The sequence below is a fragment of the Benincasa hispida genome, chromosome 12 (genome assembly GCF_009727055.1).
Source record: "Benincasa hispida cultivar B227 chromosome 12, ASM972705v1, whole genome shotgun sequence".
In the NCBI taxonomy this organism is placed as follows: Eukaryota; Viridiplantae; Streptophyta; class Magnoliopsida; order Cucurbitales; family Cucurbitaceae; genus Benincasa; species Benincasa hispida.
The window spans coordinates 53316452-53338044 of record NC_052360.1 but is presented as its reverse complement, the minus strand read 5'-3'; the positions used below and the strand labels follow the sequence as shown (position 1 = coordinate 53338044).

General features: G+C 37.0%; 2 protein-coding genes across 5 annotated transcripts in view; both read left to right on the top strand.

The window, feature by feature from the left end:
• LOC120068068 overlaps positions 1-12296 on the top strand; it is a 19062-nt gene extending 6766 nt beyond the window's left edge. Inside the window, exons 3-8 of one of the 3 annotated variants that reach the window (XM_039019744.1) lie at positions 8725-8766; positions 8910-8979; positions 9664-9929; positions 10315-10431; positions 11344-11392; positions 11589-12296. In XM_039019744.1, the coding sequence (XP_038875672.1) occupies positions 8725-8766; positions 8910-8979; positions 9664-9929; positions 10315-10431; positions 11344-11392; positions 11589-12112 (1068 nt within the window). In that variant the 3' untranslated portion in view covers positions 12113-12296. Of the gene's footprint in view, positions 1-8724; positions 8800-8909; positions 8980-9663; positions 9930-10314; positions 10432-11343; positions 11393-11588 lie in introns of those variants that run through there. The other 2 variants (XM_039019746.1, XM_039019745.1) reach the window with 2 other exon arrangements.
• A 3180-nt stretch (positions 12297-15476) lies between these two features.
• On the top strand, positions 15477-21392 carry LOC120068467 (cellulose synthase-like protein G1). Of its 2 annotated transcripts, none has more exons than XM_039020254.1 (8): positions 15477-16091; positions 16907-16999; positions 18825-18947; positions 19046-19258; positions 19353-19452; positions 19540-19697; positions 20221-20568; positions 20667-21392. In XM_039020254.1, the coding sequence occupies exons 1-8, from the start codon at positions 15486-15488 to the stop codon at positions 21138-21140; spliced, it is 2115 nt and encodes a 704-aa protein (XP_038876182.1). In that variant the 5' UTR covers positions 15477-15485; the 3' UTR covers positions 21141-21392. The 2 variants fall into 2 exon arrangements, with proteins under 2 accessions (XP_038876182.1, XP_038876181.1); XM_039020253.1 differs by having other exon boundaries at positions 20649-21392.
• Positions 21393-21593: the final 201 nt, after the last annotated feature.

Below are 21593 nucleotides of genomic sequence, written 5' to 3'. Positions count from 1 at the left end.
TCCATATTACGTCAGCACAAAATGGAAGAGCTGAGAGGAAGCACAACACATAGTTGAGAACAGGGCTAACCCTACTAGCCCAAGTACATCTTCCCTTACATCATTGGTGGGATGCATTCTTATACTCAAATCTGCTGATTTAATGGCCTTCCTACCCTGTCCTAAATGGACAATCTCCAATGGAAGTGATGTTCAAAAAGAAGCTTAAGTTCGAGAGCTTCGAATATTGGGTGTGCATTGTTTCCCCTGCTTGAGACCGTACAATTCACATAAGTTGAAGCTATCGCACGAGAGAAGTGCATCTACCTCGGTCCGACTGTGAATCACAAAGGCTACAAATACCTCAACCCCAGTGGCAGGATATTCATCTCTCGGCATGTAGTGTTTGATGAAACGAACTTTTCCTTGTCAGGTGTCTCCTTCAGCTTGCAGACCAGCCAAGCAAGCAGTTGCCGTCCACTCGATTCCTGCTGCCCCTCAGTCAGGTCACACCACACAGTGACTCCATGTCCTCTACGTCCACAACCTCACTCTCACCAACTGTCAGAACAACCATACCCAATTACCAGCTAATACTCTACAAACAGCCCAGCCTTCCCACCTCCTTCCTTGATCGTCTACCTACCGATTGTGTACCCGACGATCGTTTACCCTCATCGTCTAGTGACAGCCCACTGATCGTCTACCCACCAGTTGCTTACCAGCAATCGCTCACCCAACGATCATTCACCTATCGTAATTTACCCAGCGATCGTTTACCCACCACCCATTTACCCATCGATCGTATACCACCGATCGTTTACCCTCGATTGTTTATCACCTGACTCACCATCGCCTACCGCCCAACCACCGATGGTTCACCTTCATATCCCCTGCCAGTCTTCACCCAATACTGTCCACACCCTGTGCCCGTGTCTACTCATCCCATGATTACCCGAGGAAAGGTAGGCATCTTCAAACCCAGAATACTGTCTCCCAAACCCAAAAAGACTGGTCCTAACCGAACCTAACCGAGTCAGTGATGCGCTCAAAACCACACGCGTTTGTCCCGTACCCTTGTCCTTAACAAGACAGTAATCCTTGTGAAATTCAATAAACACGTTATTGTCTTTTGTTAGCTTAGATATACTGACCAAATTTTTTGCTATGGCAGGCACACATAACATATCATTTAGTTTCAAATTGCAGGCATCACTAGACAGACATACAGTTCCAACATGAGATATTTCTAGAGTATTACCATTAGCTATAGTGACTACTTCAATACCTGAGTATTTAGTCAGATTGCCAAGATTGTTGAAGTCTGAGGTAACATGATTGGAGGCACCACTGTCAGCATACCAATTTGCATCAGTCATGTTTTCTTGTCTTGTCAGAAAGGGGTTACTCCCATAAGTAGGGGCTAGGGTTGTTGGGTGAGGTTGTGTGTTTTTGGTCTGATTGTTGGGGAAAGGTTGTCCCTTGTTTTGAGGAGAATTGTGAACAAAATCTCTGTTATACTTGTTGAAGCAGTAGAACGCTATGTGTCCCACCTTCCCACAGACTTGACACACAGGTTTGTTGTTGTTTCTTCCCCTGCCTCGACCTCTGCCATGGCCACCACCACCTTGTTGTCCTCCCCCAGTAGACTGATTGCTGCTATTGGACTTGTTGTTTTGGTTGACATGTCTAATGTTTGTCATATTCACTGATGCATTACTGACTTGGTTGAAGCCTACTGTCGTCTTTTGATTTGACTAATGTTCTAATCTCCTTTCATACAGGAGAAGTTCTGACTGCATATCAAGCCACGACATGTCCGCTCTCCCTTGGATCGTGGCCACGATGGCATTGTATTCTTTATCAAGTCTTAGTAGTACCTGTGAAACAAGAGCTCTTGGTGGCACAAGACTACCAACTTGCTTGAGATTGTCAGCATTCATTTTCATAGTTCGAAGGCACTCCTCCATTTTCAAATTACCTTTTCTGGTTGTTTGAAATACATGTCTCAAATAATCTTCTTTAGCCCTGGGCTGAACACCAAAGAGTTGTTGAATGCTGGTCTATAGATCCTTTGCACATTCACATCCCATCACTTGAATGGCAACCTCTGGTGTCATGGAGTTATACAGCCAGCCGAGGAGAAGTTGATCTACAGCCATGCACGCTTCATATTGAGGATTTACCTCAAGTGCTGTCGACGAGCTGGAAGCACCACTGCTGGAGCTTCCTTCTGTGCTGTGCGGAGCAACTCCTGCTCCAGTCCTGTCTCTTATACACATCTAGATGTGTATAAGAGACAGCGCTAATTTGGGAATGCAAAAATAACTCAACAAATACAAATGGTTAGAGATTTGGTGGTAACCAACCTATTCCTTTGGTAAGTCCTATTCTTTTGGTAGATAGGCAAGACTTTATGTGTTGGCATCCTTAGTATCCTTAACATACAAAAGGTCTTTGAAATCGAAGCCCACAAAGAGACATGGGAGTGGACAAGCCCTATCTACCCCTCTAAACACCCTATTGTTCCACTCACCCTACAAGACCCATAAAGTTGCACACACCCCCTGCCACCCATAAAAAGTGACCCTTCTCCCCAAAAGGTGGATTGAAGAGGAACTCCTCAATCATAGTGTTAAAAATAAAAGAGTAGGGAAGAGAATGACAATATAGTTACGTGGAAACCCTAGTACAGGGAGAAAAACCACGATAGACACTGATTTTTATCATTAATTTTGATACACAAAGTACAAGAGAATAGGCCAAATAAATAGATAGTGGGAAGCCCTAGGGTACATACAATTACTGAAATACCCTTAGGGGTAGAAGCTGTTTTTTGACACTCCCCCTCAAGTTGGGGAGTAAATATCAATAAGGCCCAACTTGCTGACACAGTAATCAAAGCTTTGTCTCAGTAACCCTTTTGTGAGCACATCTGCAATTTGCTGATTTGAGAGAATATAAGGAATGCATATACTTTCGTTGTCAAGTCTTTCCTTGATGAAGTGCCAGTCGATCTCAACGTGTTTTGTTCTGTCATGCTGAACAGGATTATTTGCAATACTTATTGCTGCCTTATTGTCGCAAAACAGTTTCATTGGGAGCTCATTGTCTTGATGAAGATCTGACAACACTTTCATCAACCAGATTTCTTCACATATCCCTAAACTCATGGCCTGATACTCAGCTTCTGCACTACTTCTGGCCACAACTCCCTGTTTCTTGCTCCTACAGGTCACAAGATTACCCCAAACAAATGTGCAATATCCTGATGTTGATTTTCTATCAACAACCGACCCTGCCCAATCAGAATCAGTGTAGGCTTCAATGCAGCGTTTATCAGACTTCTTGAACATTAACCCCTTACCTGGTGTACCTTTCAGATATCGTAGGATGTGTTTAACTGTTGTCATGTGTTCTTCACAAGGAGCCTGCATAAACTGACTGACAACACTTACTGCATATGAAATATCAGGTCTCGTATGAGATAAGTATATCAATTTCCCAACTAACCGTTGATACCTCTCTTTATTGACCGGAACATTGTTACTAGTATTGCTGAGCTTTGAATTATATTCAACTGGGGTGTCAGCAGGTTTGCACTCAGTCATTCTTGTTTCCGTTAGAAGATCAATCGTGTATTTCCGTTGGGATACTGAGATTCCGTCCCTAGACCGAGCTACTTCCATTCCGAGAAAGTATCTTAACTTCCCAAGGTCTTTAATTTCAATCTCTTTGGCTATCTTTGCTTTGAGTTTCACAATTTCATCATCATCATTACCGGAGAGCACAATATCGTCAACGTACACAATGAGAACTGCTACCTTTCCTGAAGTTGACTTCTTTGTAAAATGTGTGTGATCTCAGTGCCCTTGGGTATACCCTTGTCCTTTGACAAAGGTGGCAAATCTGTCAAACCAGGCTCTCGGAGACTGTTTTAACCCATATAGTGACTTTCTCAACCGGCAGACTCGCTGTTTGAACTGATCTTCAAATCCGGGAGAAGGATTCATGTACACTTCCTCCTCAAGTTCTCCATTGAGAAAGACATTCTTTACATCCAGTTGATTCAGAGGCCAATCTCTATTAACTGCAACTGATAGCAATACTCGGATAGTATTGAGTTTAGCAACGGGAGAGAATGTCTCAGAGTAATCTACCCCAAAGGTTTGAGTAAATCCTTTGGCAACTAACCTGGCCTTGTACCGATCAACAGTCCCATCTGACTTGTACTTTATTGTGAAAACCCATTTGCACCCAACTGTCTTGTGCCCTTTAGGTAGGATCACCTGGTCCCACGTTCCATTTTTCTCCATAGCTCTCATCTCCTCCATAACAGCAGCCTTCTAAACTCCAGTTCCCGTTGCTTCCTGTATGTTACTCGGTATCACCCCTGCATCTAAACTAGTGGTAAAGGCCCTAAATTCAGATGACAGGTTACTGTATGTCATGTAACTATGCATAGGGTACCTTGTACATGACCGAATACCTTTCCTCAAGACTATTGGAAGATTAAGAGAAGCATCATACTCCTTCAGACTGTCAGTATTTTCACTGTGATCACTAGTCTTCTCTTCCTGTTTCTCATCTTCAGAAATCACCACCTTTTCACCATTATCTTTAGTATCACTCACATTTTCTAGAGCTGTGTTTGAATCGTCATTCACTGTCGTCTTCCCATCTGCTATAGTGGTTCTGTCATCACCTTTTCCTCCTTTTTCTCTCTGCACTCGTTAGTCTTAGTAGAAGTATCAATCTCATTAATTTCAGGAATACACGTACCTAATGTCGGGTTTGACTCATGGACCGGAGCCGGAGATGCAACAGGTGACGTTGCTTTCTTCCTGGGATTCTTCCTATAGTATGTTATCCATGGGACTTGATTGGTAGGGAGGATAGGACCGACATGTTCGGGAATAGGAGATGACTCCAAGGGAACTGTATATGTGGNCTTGATTGGTAGGGAGGATAGGACCGACATGTTCGGGAATAGGAGATGACTCCAAGGGAACTGTATATGTGGACCAGTTAGTCTCTTCACTAGAGGTCTCCCCCTGAAGATGGCTAACAGGGAAGAAGGGCTGGTCCACAAGGAAGGTGATATCCATGGAAACAAAATATTTGCGAGAGGATGGGTGGTAACATTTATACCCACGCTGATGGAGTGGATACCCAACAAAGATGCATTTTTAAACACGGGGGGTAAATTTCGTGTGGTTTGGACCATGGGAGTGAACAAAGGCAACACAGCCAAAAACTCGAAGTGGTATATCGGAGATTAAACGAGTCGTAGGGTAGGACTCTTTCAAACAGTCTAATGGGTTTTGAAAATTGAGGACTCGGGAAGGCATTCGGTTGATTAGGTGAGTAGCAGTAAAGATGGCATCACCCCATAGGTAAGACGGGAGTGATATGGATAGCATTAAGAACCTGGCAACTTCCACCAAATGACGATTTTTCCTCTCGGCTACCCCATTTTGTTGGGGAATATAGGCACACGAACTCTGGTGGATAATCCCTTTGGATGCAAGAAACTCCTGGAAGGAAGCGTTAAAGAATTCCCGCCCATTGTCACTTCTCAAAATACCAATCCTGGCATTAAACTGGGTTTCCACAGTGGCATAAAATTGTTGGAATATAGATAACACCTCGGACTTATCAGTGAGAAGAAAGACCCAAGTAAGCCAAGTGTGGTCGTCTATAAAAGTGACAAACCAGCGTTTCTCTGTGGAGGTTGTGATTGGTGAGGGATCCCAAACATCACTATGGACTAAGGTGAAGGGTTCGGATGGTTTATAGGGTTGGGAGTGGAAGGAGACACGACTCTGTTTGGCACGAATACACACTTCACACTTTAAAGAAGACACATTAATATTGTGAAATAAATGCGGAAATAAGTATTTCATGTACTGAAAGTTTGGATGTCCTAAGCGATAATGTCATAACAGAAAATCATTCTCAGAGTTTGAAAAATTTAAGGAGACAAAGCTAGTCCTATAATCATTCCTAGAGGAAGCATCATCAGTTAGGAAGTAGAGTCTCCCATCATGTCGGGCAGTGCCAATCGTCGTCCCCGAGCTTAAATCCTGAAATAAAACAGAGTCGGGTAAAAAAACTGCCTGACAATTCAGATCTCTTGCAATCTTACTAATGGATAACAAATTATATGAAATTTTAGGAACATGCAAAACGTCCCGCAAAACCAAACCCTCAAACGGAGATAAATTCCCTTTTCCTGCAACAGGAGTGAACGACCCATCTGTAATCCTAATTCGTTCGTTACCAACACTTGGATAATATGAGAGAAACTGATTAGAGGTACCAGTAAGATGATCCGTCGCCCCTGAGTCAACAATCCAAGGTTTTTTACCATTCACACTAATAAGATCAACAGACTGTATATTGCCTGACTGGGCGATGGTACTGATTCCAACCATACTCAGGCTGGTCGTACTGTCAGCTGAGGGAAACCCAGGCAGGATATTTATAGTGTGTAAAATAGGGAAAGAATTTACCGGGTTTTTATTTGGGTATTGGTCGAATCACACGCGGCTGGAAACGGGGCAGCTACTGTCGGCTGAAAAGACGTCGTCGGCTGGAGGACAGTCATCGGCATTTGTGAAGGACCCAGCCGACCGGATGGTTCGAGAAGGCAGTCGACTGGCGCGGAAAAACTGGTTCATGAAGGAGGTCATTGGTCGAACACATTTGGTGCGGAAAACCCAGTTGCATTTGCATTCGGCGTTGCCCTTTGTAGATCGATCTGACTTGATGTGGAATGGTAGACCGGCGCGATCCCGACTGGCACGGAAGACTTTGATGGTCCGAAGGGCTGCGATAGCGCGGAAACAACCAGATCTGTCTGTCCTTCGAGAGTTCGTCTGGGTTCAGCGAGGAAGAGCCCGACTGCGATCGGATCTGTCTGTCCTTCGAGGGCTCAGCTGGGTTCAGCGCGGAGGAGCCCGATCGGCACTTTTGTCTGGTGCGGCGGCTCCCACTGACGGCGGCTCTCCGTCGACTGTAGTTGGACGGCAGAAAGTAACTCCGGTAGGGCTGCTTGAAAACACTCCTTCTCGGCTGCTCGAATAGCAATCTTCATGTCAAAACTCGAATCAGCAGAAGATGACTGTGGTTGGTTCTCTTCCATAACGGCTAGGGTTTCGTCCCCGAGCTCTGATACCATGTTAAAAATAAAAGAGTAAGGAAGAGAATGACAACACAGTTACGTGGAAACCCTAGTACAAGGAGAAAAACCACGATAGACACTGATTTTTATAATTAATTCTGATACACAAAGTACAAGAGAATAGGCCAAATAAATAGACAGTAGGAAGCCCTAGGGTACACACAATTACTAAAATACCCCTAGGGTTACAAGCTGTTTTTCGACACATAGCACTAGTATCTTTGTGACGAACATACGATATACCAAACATATGAAGGAATAAATCCCAAATAGTACTTGCAAAATCACAACGTTAGAGAATATGGACCAGGTCTTCCTTCGCCTTCCGACAAGAAGTACAACAAAACAGCCCAAAAAGCGAAGGCAACTTCCTCGCTAACCTATCCAACGTGTTAGCACGAACATGAAGGACTTGCCAGGTAAAGAACCTTACCTTCCTAGGAATCTCAATCCTCCAGAGAACCAAAAAAACTGACCGATCTAAGAGAGAAGGATCAATTAGACACTGAAAAAAGACTTGCAAGAGAACCCATCCGAAGGATTGGGACTCCAAACACGAACATCCCTTCTCCTTAATCTAAAGGAGTGACCCTCAAGTAAAGAAAGAAGAGCGGCCACCTTTATCGCATCTCGATGGGAAAGATCGCGACGGATCCCAAAAAATAAAGAACAACAGCTCCCTGATCAAATGAGAAAATCACTAACAAAGTGATTTTTGAGGGATGAAACAAACGAGGGAATAGAGCATGGTTCCTTGTTTTGAATATCAAGCAAGCATATAAATGTTAATAGAAGATTTCTGATAGACCCTAAAACAATAAATACGACAACAATGCACATGCTGGCAGTGAATTATGCTAAAAAAGGGGATACAAGCCAGGAATTTTGAGGGCTTAGTCCCTCAGGCATTAGCACCATATATAAATTCACCTTGGCTCTGTTTGATAATGATTTTACTTTTGGTATTCCATTTTTGAAAATTATGCCCTGATTCCTCACCATTTCTGTTCTATGATCTTCACTCCCTTAAAGAAACATTTAAATTCTTAGTTAAATTCCAAAAACAAAAATAAGTTTTAAAATGTAGTTTATTATTTATTATTATTATTTTTATAAAACTTGGCTAGTTTTTTTAAAACATTTTTAGAAAATAAATTCTTGACCAAACAAAGAAACTCATAAGTGGAAGTTATTTGTAAGCATAATTTTAAAAAACTAAAAACCAAATAATTATCAAATGATCTCTCAAAATTATCAAATGATCTTTTAAAATTTACATCCTTCTTTCATACCCTTCCCCAAGTATTAATTCTCCATATAGCAACAGCAAACTCTCCAGCAACCCCTGATATTCTTGGCCAACAACTATCCAATACCCTCAATCCATCTAAATTTTGCCTTACAGAGTGCATCACAACCTGTATATTGTAGTTCTAGAAGATTTCAATCAAACCTGTTACTAAAGTTTCTGCTTGTGGCTATGAGATATAAATAAAAGAATGACATTACTTCATTGATGGATAAATTAATCTCATTTGTAAACTATTTTGTTGCCTAAGGGGTCATATAAGAAGCAGACGTGGGGTGTGACTCAAGGCGGAGTATGTACCAGTTGCATTATCTTGTACTGAATGGTCAATGTCCTTTAGAAACAAACCAAGTTTTAGTTGCTAGCCAAGTTATACTTCTGTTATAAGGTACTGAATGCGCTATTTTTATTAATTTTTTGTACATTTTAAACCAGATAAAGGACATTGGCTGGAGAATGGGGAGTCTATCTTATGAATTGGAATTTATTGACTTTCCTGATGAAGGTATAACTTATCTTTATTATTTGTCCTAGGTCTTCCCTTTCTTAATCAAGGTCCTCTAGAATTTTTATGGAGCATGACTATTATTATGCATTGATTTTACTGCTTTGAGATCAAGTGAATGATAATGCGATGAAAAATCCCTTTACTTTGACTATTGTTGCCAGAATAAAAGATACCGTATTGATTGATCACAAATGTATGATTAAAAGTCTAAAACTTTCATTTGTACCATAGCTATCCTTTGATCTCCAAAGGTGAGATCACTAATAGCCGATGAGACTACGTAATTTTGGAAATTAGAAGCATGAGATATATTCTTGGTGTATTGAGAACCATTATAAAGCATTATAAAGCTGTTTTAAGATGAGTCTGCGCTTTCTTAGACTAACAGTTTGAGTTAATTGGGAACTGCTTTGAGTATTCCATATGTATTTTATTCGTATGGTTTTACTGTGGTGGGTTTCTCTTTAGTACTAGGTAGTCGAACACTTGTGGAATATTTACCAGCGGTAGATCAAAATTGATTTTGATCCCACTTTCTTTTAGTCGAGTCTGAAGGCTTTTGTTAATCAGTGCTTGCAGAATTTTTTGTTACAATAAATATCGAGTCTGTAGTCATTTAATTTATTGGATTTCAGTTTTTAGGACATTACTATTCACTGTTAGACTTGGCTCTGATTTCAGAAGTAAAATGGACAAAGCCATTTCAAAAACCACCTGCAGCCTTTGGTATCTCATCAACTGGGCCAAAAGGGCAGTTGATGGTGCGTCCTCAGTTTCCACAAGTTTATCGTGAAAATCAATTATCTGATGTTAGCACCAATTCTGAGCTAGAGGTGACTGTTGTTGTGAATGATGTCTGGAAGGTTGGGGATTTAGTTGATTGGTGGAAGGATAACTGTTATTGGTCTGGCAAAATAATTGCCATATTGGGGGATGAGGAGGTCAAGGTACTTTTATTTACCTACTCCCTTAGACTTAGACTTTCAACTCTGTTCATTGCTGACTTATTTCTTATTAACTTAATCATGGTTGATATGGTGCAATTTCTAACCAAACGCTCAGCTTGATTGTGACTAAAGACGCCTTGTTTTCCCAAAAATATTTATTGCACAATAGTTGAAGATATATATGTTAGCTGCCTTTTCTATGTAGTTGGTTTTGAATTATATTTACAGTTTATTATTAAATGTTCAGAGATAACAAGTCAGACCGACTATTTGATTTGTTTCACCGTCTTACTATCTTGTCTCAATTTTTCATTAGTTTTAACACCATGTGGTACTTTTCAAGGATGACTGAATATTTTTCTTTTTGTGTTATCCTGTTCTATAGATTGAGCTGCTCCCCCCACCATTCGGTGAAGGATTGGCTTATCGTGCCTCCTCCAAGGATTTGCGGCCATCCTTAGACTGGTCTCCCGAATCTGGCTGGATGGTCCCTAATATGAAGGTGCCATTCTTTCAACTGTTCTATTCAATATTGATCCTATTGGTACCTTGGGGCTGTTGTGGGTGGGAATTGGGATTTTTATTTATTTATCACTATTAGCTTACTTTCGAACCTTTGGGTTGAAAACTTAATAAAAGAGAGCTTGTTTTGTCTCTGGAATCTAGCGATGACGCATGCTAAGTCTCTGGTAGGTTAGTTGGAACTTGGACCTCCAGTCCTATGATCCGAATACAGTAAAAAGGCTAATTTTGGCCCGTATGCCAATTGTGTTGTATTTCCCACATGATACTAAAAATGCTCTAAGATATTAAAATCCTACTGAACTGGAATTAGGAACCTTCGGGTATGTCAACCTCTAATGCATAAAGACTAAACCCTCCAAATTGATTCGATTTCAACCTTAAGGTAGATATTGTCTTAAGACAAAAGCTTTTGAAAACTAAACAAAGTAATTTTTTAAAAAATAATTTGTGTTTTGAGTCTGTCCATGAATTCAAATGTTTCTTAAAAAAATACCCACAATTAAAAAAAAAAGAGAGAGAGAGAGAGCAAGAGTAAATTTCAAAAACAGAAAATTAAAAATAAAATCGTTAACAAACGGGCCTAAATGTTTCAATTTGAATACCACTTAAAACTTTCCTCACACTTTAGAAACCTCCTTACGAAATCCTGAATGCCATATCACCAATCATGATAAAAAGACTAAAATACTCTATTTAACATGTTCTTAAAAGCAATAAAATTACATAAAAAATATTAGTAAAAAATATGAATAAAAATCCAATGACATTTGTTGTTCATATCAATTTTAATATCTTTACATTTCCCTCTCAGACATCATTCAGATATGTTGGACTTTTTTCGTTCTCTCAGTCCAGTACTAAGGTACTTGTTATTCCTCTGTGGTTATAGGTGAATGGAAGTACTCAATGTGCTCGGGTGCTTAACAATGGAAGTGTAGGTAAGAGCCGCATTAACAATACTTATCACTTCTAAGAATGCATGAATTATTATAATTTAAAGTTACTGGCCAATTGTTTGTAAATGTAGAAATTGCTCCTTACGAGAATAATAAGCTATGTTGATATATATATATATATATATATATATATATATGTTGGGATATATCAGTATGTTTTCTTGGTGGTGATTTACAGATTTGAGAACTCAGAACGTTAGTGAAGGAAATGGAAGTGAACCCCCAGCTGGAAAATCAAATGCATCATTAGCTTTACAGACTAGTTCAATGCAGCGTACTCATGAGCCAGCAAGAAAGTTGAAGCGGCTTCTCAGCAACACGACATCAAAGGAGAAACACAAACACACAACAGAAGTAAATTCCGATTCAAACTGTGTAGACAATATAGCCAAGAAAACTAGTACGTTGGAGAATGACTCAAGTTCCCCTGCTGAAAAACTAGATGCGTCAACTGAAGTTCAAGGTACAAGAAGTGATGCAGATGGATGTAATGACGGTCAGTTTGTAAAGACTACGGTGCCTGATGTTAGTTTGAATTCCACACACCATGGTTCTTTAGAAGATGCTATTTTGGACTTGGAAGAGCTGATAAACAGGATTAAATGGGCCAAACAAATTTTGGATGGTGGAATGGGTTTGCCAAATGCTTCTGGATCTTCATGGAAATTTGCGGAGCACCGACCCTCATCTACACCAAAATGAAGGCATCCCTAGGCAGGTATTTTTTTTTTATTTTTTATTCTATTACATGAACTCTCTGTTGATTGAATGGTTTTGAACACTTAGGTTTAACTCGGTATGGCAACAATCTTTGGTATATGGTGGATTTTATCTTTTTTTGCTTTGTTTCCAAGTTTCAGCCATTATGAAAACATAAATTGAAATAGCTGCCCATAGGATGTTCACTGTTTGGCTCAGTTCAGTTGGAAGCCCAATCGAAATCGAAAAAAAGGACAAAAATGGAACTGAATCGAACCAAACCAAATCATAAAATTGGTTTTATGTGGTTTGATTTTCAGTTTTGCACGAAATGGCTGGCACTTTTTTTCTTTTTATTTTGGGTGGAGTATATAGGGGTGGCCAGCTAGCTATGCTCGCAATGGCCGGCACATCTAACCCACCTGCTTTGTGAAGCATTTTCGCTTAGGTTCGGGTTTTTTAGTTTTATTAATATTTTAAAAAATATATATTTAAATTGAACCAAACTGGATTAACCACATAAAAATATATTTAAATTGAACCAAACTGCATTTTTAAATGGTTCAGACTGAACCATTTAAAAAATATATTTTTTAGTTTTTCAAAAAATCGAAAATTCAGTTTGGTTCAAATTTTCTGGTTTCGGGTTTGGATGTGCTGTCCTAGCTGCTCACATGCCTTTTCTTTGGAAAATCATTGCAAACACGTGACTTGATGTGATATTATTAATCTTATTAATGACAAAACTGAAAATATTTTCAAATATAACAAAATGTTACCGTCTATAGAATCTATCAGTGATAGATGATAAAAATCTATCAATATTTATCATTAATAAACAGTAATATTTTATTATATGTGTAAATATTTTTTTGTTTATTTTCTATATTCGAAAACAATCCTATTTTATTTTTGATGTGATTATTATTATTATTATTTGCGGTTATATTACAAATCTAAAACGATAAATATAATACATCTAAACAAATCCATTCTTTTTTAGAAAAAAATTAGTTAATAATTATAAGCAAATTAATTTAAGTTATCTATTATAATTTTATTTTAAATTGATAATATATAACTTTTACATCTTTTTTACATAAAATGATTAATGTAAATAACAGGGAGATAGAATATAAAAATATATTCTATTGCAGAAGGTATGAATCATATAGATACTAACATTTCATTAAAATTGATCAAGTTTGATCTTCACATATATGTGTGATATGTGATACTTTTTTTTTTGTTACTTAGGTAGGATTTTAGGAGGAAAAATGATTTAGTTGGTTGATTTTGAGCTGGTTGGAGTTCAATAAAAAATAGTTATCAATTACTAATAATTAGTCTCATTTAATTCACTTATGAGAGCTAACTTTATTTAAATCAACTCCCCAAAGTTTGTAGTATTATAAATTGATTTAATAACATTGCATATAATTAAATTTTCCAACATTTATAAACTTAAGCTTTTATTTTGATTGGTGATTTAACACAAACCCTCACATATAATAAAATATTTTAAAAAATTTTCCACCTAATTGTATGAATTTTACATATTCCCATTTCTATTTGAATAAGTTGGAGTTTATGCAATGAAGTTTTGATAACAAAAAGTTACTTTTTCGAGGAGTACTTGAATGCTCGAATATTTAGAATGCTTATTATTAGCACGTTTAAAATGTGCGCAGCAAAACAACATCAGAGTATCTCAATTGCCCCTGCCAGATGCTACTACTCCTCACTCGAATAAAAGAAATATTAGGCTAAATTACAAATTGCCCTTTAAACTTTTGACTTCTTTCAATTATAAACTTTCAATTTGAATTCTTGAACTAAAAAGGTGCATTTCCTATTTTATAAATAAAATCGCAAATGAGGTGAACTATATTTTTGTGTTAAAATAAATAGTAAGATGGTTTTCAATTTTGGTCGACATGGCAATATTTTCATTAAAATTTGTATATATCCACAACTTCACCATATAATTAATCTACATTTCTATTATATAGTGCAAAACAAATGATGAAAAATAAGATTAAAAAGAATAAAATGTCATTGATGTGATTTTTTTAATTTTAATTTTTATTATTTTTTCATAAATATCTATAGACATTAACATATTTTTTATACTTCTATTCATTTGTAAAATTGAGACTCAGACATCGATGTTTAAAACCTTTTACAATAATATTAATGTTGTACGTCTTCCAACTTTTACCGTTAACTAATTATTGTATTAATTTTTTTCTTTCATTTTTATAGAAAAGCTCTATAGGTGTGTTTTCCTTTTTTTTTTTTTTTTTTTTTCTGGTAAACAATTTTGAAGTCTAATGATTAAAAATAAAATAAAAACTAAGTATTTTTGTATAATTTAACCTAAATATTATACTCATCATCTCTTATCAAATAATAATGAATTAAAAGACCAAAGTTGGATGAAGCGTGAAATCCTGTTAGTTAGTCGGGGGTCATTGGATGAGTGCTCGGGACCATTTGGACATGCTCGTTTGGCTGGGTTTAAGTTCATTCTAAAAAAAAGTGTGGTAAATGTTCTTGAGGTTATAGCTATTTACGAGGGTTTGAATTGCGTTTGCTCTTCCAATGTACATAATATTTGAGTGGAGTCTCACCGTCTTGAAGTGGTCCATCTTTTCAAAGATGTTTTAGTGGATCTTTCAAAAGTATCTTTCTTCATTGAGGAAGCTATGTCAAAGGTAGAGTTGACAATGGGGTTGGGATAGGATGGAGGGGGGACTCCCCGTCCCCGTCCACGCAGGGGTATTTTCCCCCATCCCAGGCTTTTTACACACACATATATATAAAATAAAAATTTAATGGAGGACGGGGTGGGGTTACCCTCCCTGTATCAGACCGGGGACCCGATTATGATTCCCAGTTTGACCTCCATCTCCGGTCAAACCGGGGATTTTCCGCCCCAGTTCCGATCCCACGGGAATTTTTGTCAACCCTAGTCAAAGGTGATCGAGTTAGGGTCTATTGTCTTTTTCTGTGTAGATGGTCAACAATTCCTCGGCAAACTTACTTGCATTCAAGGTGTTGTTCGAGTTAGATTAGTCTCTCTTGTTTTTCTCCTTATCCAGAGTGGTTTAACATGCTTGTGTCTAAGAATGTTATTTTGTAGTTATTATTTCTTGCTAAAATAAAATAATTAAGAGCAAAATGGATCGATTGAGGTTTGTTCTAGTTTTTTTCAATCGATCAAGATAAGTGAAAATAATTATCTCTATTAGTACGAGATTTTTTGTGTAGTTCCAAAAGCTCCGTTATGGTGACATTACCACAGTATTAATTATTGTGGAGACAGATGTAGTTTCTGCTGCATAAATTGTGTATAAAAAACAGAATTCAGAGCATGAATTTTCCGATACAGAAAATGACGTTTTTCTCCCTCCATACACTCACACTCCACCGCTGCACCATGGCTATCAACCGACTTCACATCCACCTCCACTTCACGGCAGTTCTCCTCCTTCTCTACTACCGGACCACCGCCCTCCACCGCCGCAACCACCACCTCCTCTGGTCTCTCCTCACCCTCGCTGAACTCTTGTTCGCCTTCGTCTGGCTCCTAGCCCAGTCCTTCCGATGGCGGCCGGTGTCCCGCTCGGTCTCGCCAGAGAATCTTCCCGGCGAGGCGGAGCTTCCGGGGGTGGACGTGTTCATCTGCACGGCGGATCCGGCGAAAGAGCCGACGGTGGAGGTGATGAACACAGTGTTGTCGTGTCTAGCTCTGGATTACCCGGCGGAGAAGCTGGCGGTGTATCTATCGGACGACGGTGGGTCTCCGGCGACGTATTTCGGAGTAAAAGAAGCGGGATGGTTCGCAAAGACATGGGTTCCGTTCTGTAGTGAATACGGAATTAATTCAATATGTCCAGAAGTTTATTTCTCTTCGTTGGCGGACGAAGACAGGATTTTTCGAGATCCGAAATTCGTAGCTCAGGAAAAAGAAATTAAGGTCACAATTTTTGCATGCCTGCTTTTTCATTTTTCATCATCTCACACGTTTGTTGAATCAACCTGTGTGATCAATTTTTTAAATTCTCAACGATAAATATTTCAAGTTGTTTTATATGAGATTAGAGTGCAATCCAAAAAGATGGACAAGTATTGGATTATCTCTCTAATGACAATCATTTGGTTTTTCAAAATTAAACTTTCTAATTCGACGATGGCTTATCCTTAACATAAGTACAGTCAATTTTTAAGGCTTTGAAAATCTTTTTCGTGAAAAAAGTAACATCCTAATGGTAGGTACATGACATCAGGTTATGGATAACTTACCGTCGGACTAGCTAGGTAGTTCATCCCTAGCGGATGTCACTTAAAACGATAATAGTACACTCTAACATAAGCATCATCATAAAGGCGGTCATGAAAGGATTGTCCGTATAAAAAACTCTAGAAAATAAGGTAAGTTTTGAATTTTAAAAAGAGAAATGATTATGCATCTTTTTTTTACCCATAAAAGAGAAATTAAAACAATTATTTTTTTAAAAAAAATATTTACCATCTAACAAATTTTATTGGACAACTATTTGAGTTGCGGCTAGGTAATATACAAATTTTCTCTCTTTAAGAAAATGTAGTTTTTAAACCTGTTGCATTTGTCTTTAGAATTTGGCTAATAATTTACGTATCTTTTGAGATGAAAGCTATTGTGAAGAAATTATAGGAAACTAAGGGTAAATCTTAAAAAAGAGAAGCCAAGGAATTCTCGAAAGGGTTAATTCATTGGATTGTAATAATTGTTTTGGTTGGTATTGTTAATAGAAAACATATGAAGCAATGAAGAAGGATTTGGAAAGATATGGAATGGAGAAAGATAAGAGTGACGTCGTTAAGGATCGTTCTGCTAGTGTGAAGGTACCTTCTATTGTGATTTATACATTTTGCATGAGACTACAAAAATTTACTTGCAACGACTTGTAATACAAAAATTAACATAGTTCAATTCACATATAACTGGTAATATTTTGGACTATAATAAATTCAAAATATTAATATAGTCCAAAATAATTGTCAATTATTTGGATTAAATGAAAAGAGATTTGTTTTTAAGAGAGAAATTGTTTGTGGATTATAACTAAATTATAGAGATCAAATATAAATTTGTAAATTTATAAGAATTAGATTAAAATTAAATTCAAAATATTAACGTAGTTCAATTTGCATACAACTTGTAATATCGACCTCAAAGTTAGATGTTTGAATTTCTTCGTCCAAATATTATAAGAAATTAAATTCGAAAGGTAAGAACATCACATTGAAACTTTTTAAGACTATAGATAGATATCAAATTATGACAAATAATGGTTGTAGAGGACAAAATTGGTGCATTGTGATTTGTTTATATTTTGGTTTTATTTTTGGAAATTTCATATTTTGGTTTTATTTAATTATATTGATTCGGAAGAAAAAGTAGCATTCATTTGTATCACTTAGTATTTTAGAATTTCACGAGAAAATTCAATTTAGATTCTCTATTAAGAATTTATTTTATAAATGTCTCTGAATAATTTTTATATGCATAGCACTCCTTTAATGGCAGGAATTATATTAATATATATTAGAGAGAAGCAATAGAAACAAATGCATATGTAGTAATAATTTTGAATTAATATGAATAGTTTTTTCCCCACATCTCTCTTGATCATTTTTCTTTCAACTTTGACAAGATTTTGAAAAAAAATAGCTATATTTAAGTGATTTCAGGTTGATTTTAAAGGAAATCAAGTAAAAATAGTTATAAATTATGAGAGAGTTAAAATTAATTTAATTATGAAATTTTAAAGTTTAAATTAGTATAACTATATGTTTAAGGGTATTTATGACTTGATTTTTTTCTCAATGTTTTTTTGAATAATCTAACAAAATAATAATAATAATAGTGCTAAAGTTTTGAGTATAGAAATAAGCTTTAGCACAACTCAAGCTGATGAGCTGAATTTAACTTTTTATCATTCCTTACATTATTTTTTAAAAGAAAAATCTCATATTTAATATGATTATCTAAAGATTAAAAATAAGTATAAGAATAACAAAATGAATTATGAATTAAAAAATGATCAATTCTTCAATAATACATGTGTATATATATAAATTGAGTATCTATTTTTTATATAGGAAAGTTGTGCAATAATTATTTCTCATTCGTATAGTTTTTTAATGTATAAGAACCCTAAACTAAAACCAAAATCAAAGCTTTTAATTACAAAATTTTAATACAATTTTGTAAGTTTTCCCCAAAAAAGGTAGTTAAACCAATTTTTTTCCTTTTTGTAAGAGTAAAAAATTAGAACATTTTAACTCGAGATTGATAATATAATTAACTAAGTTGATGTTGTTGCATAAACAAGTTTTTTTCTTAAATTTATTATTATTACTTTTATATTAAGAGTTCAAACTAATAAAAATACCACCAAAAAAAAAAAAAGAAAAAGTCAAACTTTTACCAAAATAAGTTAAATCACTTTTCACTCAATAACCTTAACAAAAACAAGCATAAACTTATTTCAATCATACAATTCATACCAAACTTCTCACAATCAATCACAAATTAACGAATAATTATGTCAAAACCCACAATTGTTTAACGAAAATTTTGTTCTAATGGGCAGTTTTTTTTTTTCTTTCTCCACTGAAATTTTGTCTTCTTTTCCCCAAACGAATTTTGCATTAACCATTGTAGATCATTCTCGACGGAAAAAACGACGGAAAAGGAGGATGCCGGCTGCCGTTGCGCGTCTATGTCTCTCGAGAGCGAAGACCGTCGGTTCCTCACCGGTACAAAGCCGGCAACATCAACAGCCTCGTGAGTTCCTTTTCCGGCCACTGTTCTGTAAAATTTAACTTTTAATCTTAACCTTCAATTTCTTCCCTGAAATTCCATCCATGTCGCGATTATTTCAGGTTCGGGTCTCCGGATTGATCAGCAATAACCCTTATCTTTTGGTCTTAGACTGTGATATGCACTGCAATGACCCAACATCAGTTAAGCAAGCAATGTGCTTCTATCTCGATTCTCCCTTTTCCAAATCTCTGGGATATGTCCAGTTCCCCCAAATTTTCTACAATCTCAGTAAGAATGATATCTATGACAACCAAGCTAGACCTGCTTTCAAGGTAAATGAACTCAACAACCCATTTGCTTTTATATGGAGTTTTTTGCAGATTAGATGTTTGTCATAATGCCATGTTTGTGAATTTTGGTTTTTAGACTAAGTGGATTGGAATGAATGGGCTAAGAGGGCCAGTGATGTCTGGAACTGGATATTTCTTGAGGAGGAAAGCGTTATTTGGGAGTCCTAATCAGGAAGGTAGATGAAAATTGTCTCTGTTTTGATTGACAACTTGCTGTTTCTGTTTCCTAATGCAGCTTTTGCTATGTTTCTTATGAATGCCAGAGAGGTTCTATGTGGAGCCACATAAAGTTTTTGGTCAATCTCAGAAGTTTATTGACTCAATGAAGATGGACAAGGAATATCCAATGGATGCGATGTTGAATGAAGCTGTAACTTTGGCCTCATGTTCTTATGAGGAAAACACTGAATGGGGCAAAAAGGTAAGTTTTCTTTTCTAACTTGTTATAACAGTTGGTTTAAGACATTTCAATATACTTTCAGCTTGAAAGTTGTGATGAATTAGAGGGAACGGAGATACAAACGTACTGAGGAAGATTGGATGCCCATTGAGGCTAAACATTACATATATATATAGCTAGGTTAAAGTCTACATGTACAATACCAATGGGTTTTAAGAGTGTTGTGAATAAAGACTAAAGAAAAAAAATAATATCCTAAATACATATCATTAAAGCAATAAATAACCATAAGAGCTTAATTGATAAATTAGTCTAACAAAAGTCCACTTAGTTGATAAATTAGTCTAACAAAAGTCCAGTTGTTAGTTTAACTGTGTATTAGGAGGAAATATGTTGGAATTTTTAATAATCACTTGTTAGGTCTAAACTTACGAGTAGTGAGGATAGTGTAACTTTTAGATCTAGCAGTAGTTTGAATATACAATTTGATCTATTTCTGAATGGTGAAAGTTGAAACTTGAAGTACATTCTTTGGATGGTTCAGATTGGGTTCTCATATGACTGTTTGCTGGAGAGCACCTTCACTGGGTATCTGCTGCAATGTAAAGGATGGACTTCTGCTTATCTATACCCGAAGCGACCGTGCTTCCTTGGTTCCAGCCCTGTCGACATGAAAGATGCCATAATTCAAATGCTAAAATGGAGCTCTGAGTTATTCCAAGTTGGTTTCTCTAAGTATAGTCCTCTCATATACGGCATCTCGAGAATGTCCATTCTCCAAAGCATGTCCTACGCCTATTTTGCATTCTCTTCTTTGCTTTCAGTTGCTTTTGTCTTGTATGGGGTAATTCCTCAGTGGGGCTTCTTGAAAGGCATCCCCTTGTACCCAAAGGTTAAAAACAAATCTCTCAATACTGGAAGCAAAAAATTAAACTACTTAATTAGAATCTTCCTGCTTAATTTTTACATCAGACTGTTTCGAATTTGCAGCTTTCAGATCCATGGTTTGCTGTGTTTGTTGCCATATTCATTTCTTCCATTGTCCAACACCTGATTGAGGTGTTCTCAAGCGGTGGAAACTTGAAGACATGGTGGAACGAGCTGAGAATCTGGATGGTGAAGTCAGTTTCTGCTTGCTTGTTCGGGGTAGTAGATGCCATAATGAAGATAACAGGACTGAAGAAGATGGAGTTGAACCTAACAAACAAGGCAATAGACAAAGAGAAGCTCAAAAAATACGAGAAGGGTATGTTTGATTTGCAAGGAGCTACAATACTAATGGCTCCTCTGTTTGTCATAGCTCTATGGAATATGATTTGCTTTGTTGGTGGGATGAGGAAGGTGGTGAAGAACAGGAATTTTGAGGAGATGTTTGGGCAGATGTTTCTGCTATCCTTTGCTTTGGTTCTGCATTACCCTGTTCTTGTAGGGGTAATGAAAAGGAAAGGAAAATCTCACCACTGAGCACTCTTGCACCATCTCTTCAAGTCTTTCTATGAGACTGTGCTAATAGAGAGAGATATTATATATTGGTAATATTAGTAATGGTATGGTGTAGTTAGCTAGGGAGTCTTTTATAAATAGAGACTTAGGGTGTAGGAAATGGAGTGATATTTTGAGTGAGTCAGCCCCATAGCTAGGGAGCTGGGGAATGAAATAGCAAATGTTTCGAATTTCAATATATTTAGTGATATATAATCTCTGTTGGTGTGTTAATCTATTATTCTTGACATTATTCTTGGCTGCTATAGTTTCTAATATGGGCATCAATGTCTATGAATACGCATCTTGTATTATTATAAATGTAAAAGAAGTTCTAAGTCACTAGTTGACATTGCCATCTGCTATAGTTTTTAATAAGGTTGTATTTCCGTAATTATTGCATTGAAACATGGTTATATGTATCTATGGAAACCT

Bases quoted from the DNA above. Each gene is read 5' to 3' on its own strand.
- LOC120068467 (XM_039020253.1), top strand. From the start codon at position 15,486: ATGAATTTTCCGATACAGAAAATGACGTTTTTCTCCCTCCATACACTC. The intron at 16,092-16,906 runs GTCACAATTTTT...TATTGTTAATAG, and splicing joins CTCAGGAAAAAGAAATTAAG to AAAACATATGAAGCAATGAA. The intron at 19,453-19,539 runs GTAGATGAAAAT...TATGAATGCCAG, and splicing joins TGGGAGTCCTAATCAGGAAG to AGAGGTTCTATGTGGAGCCA.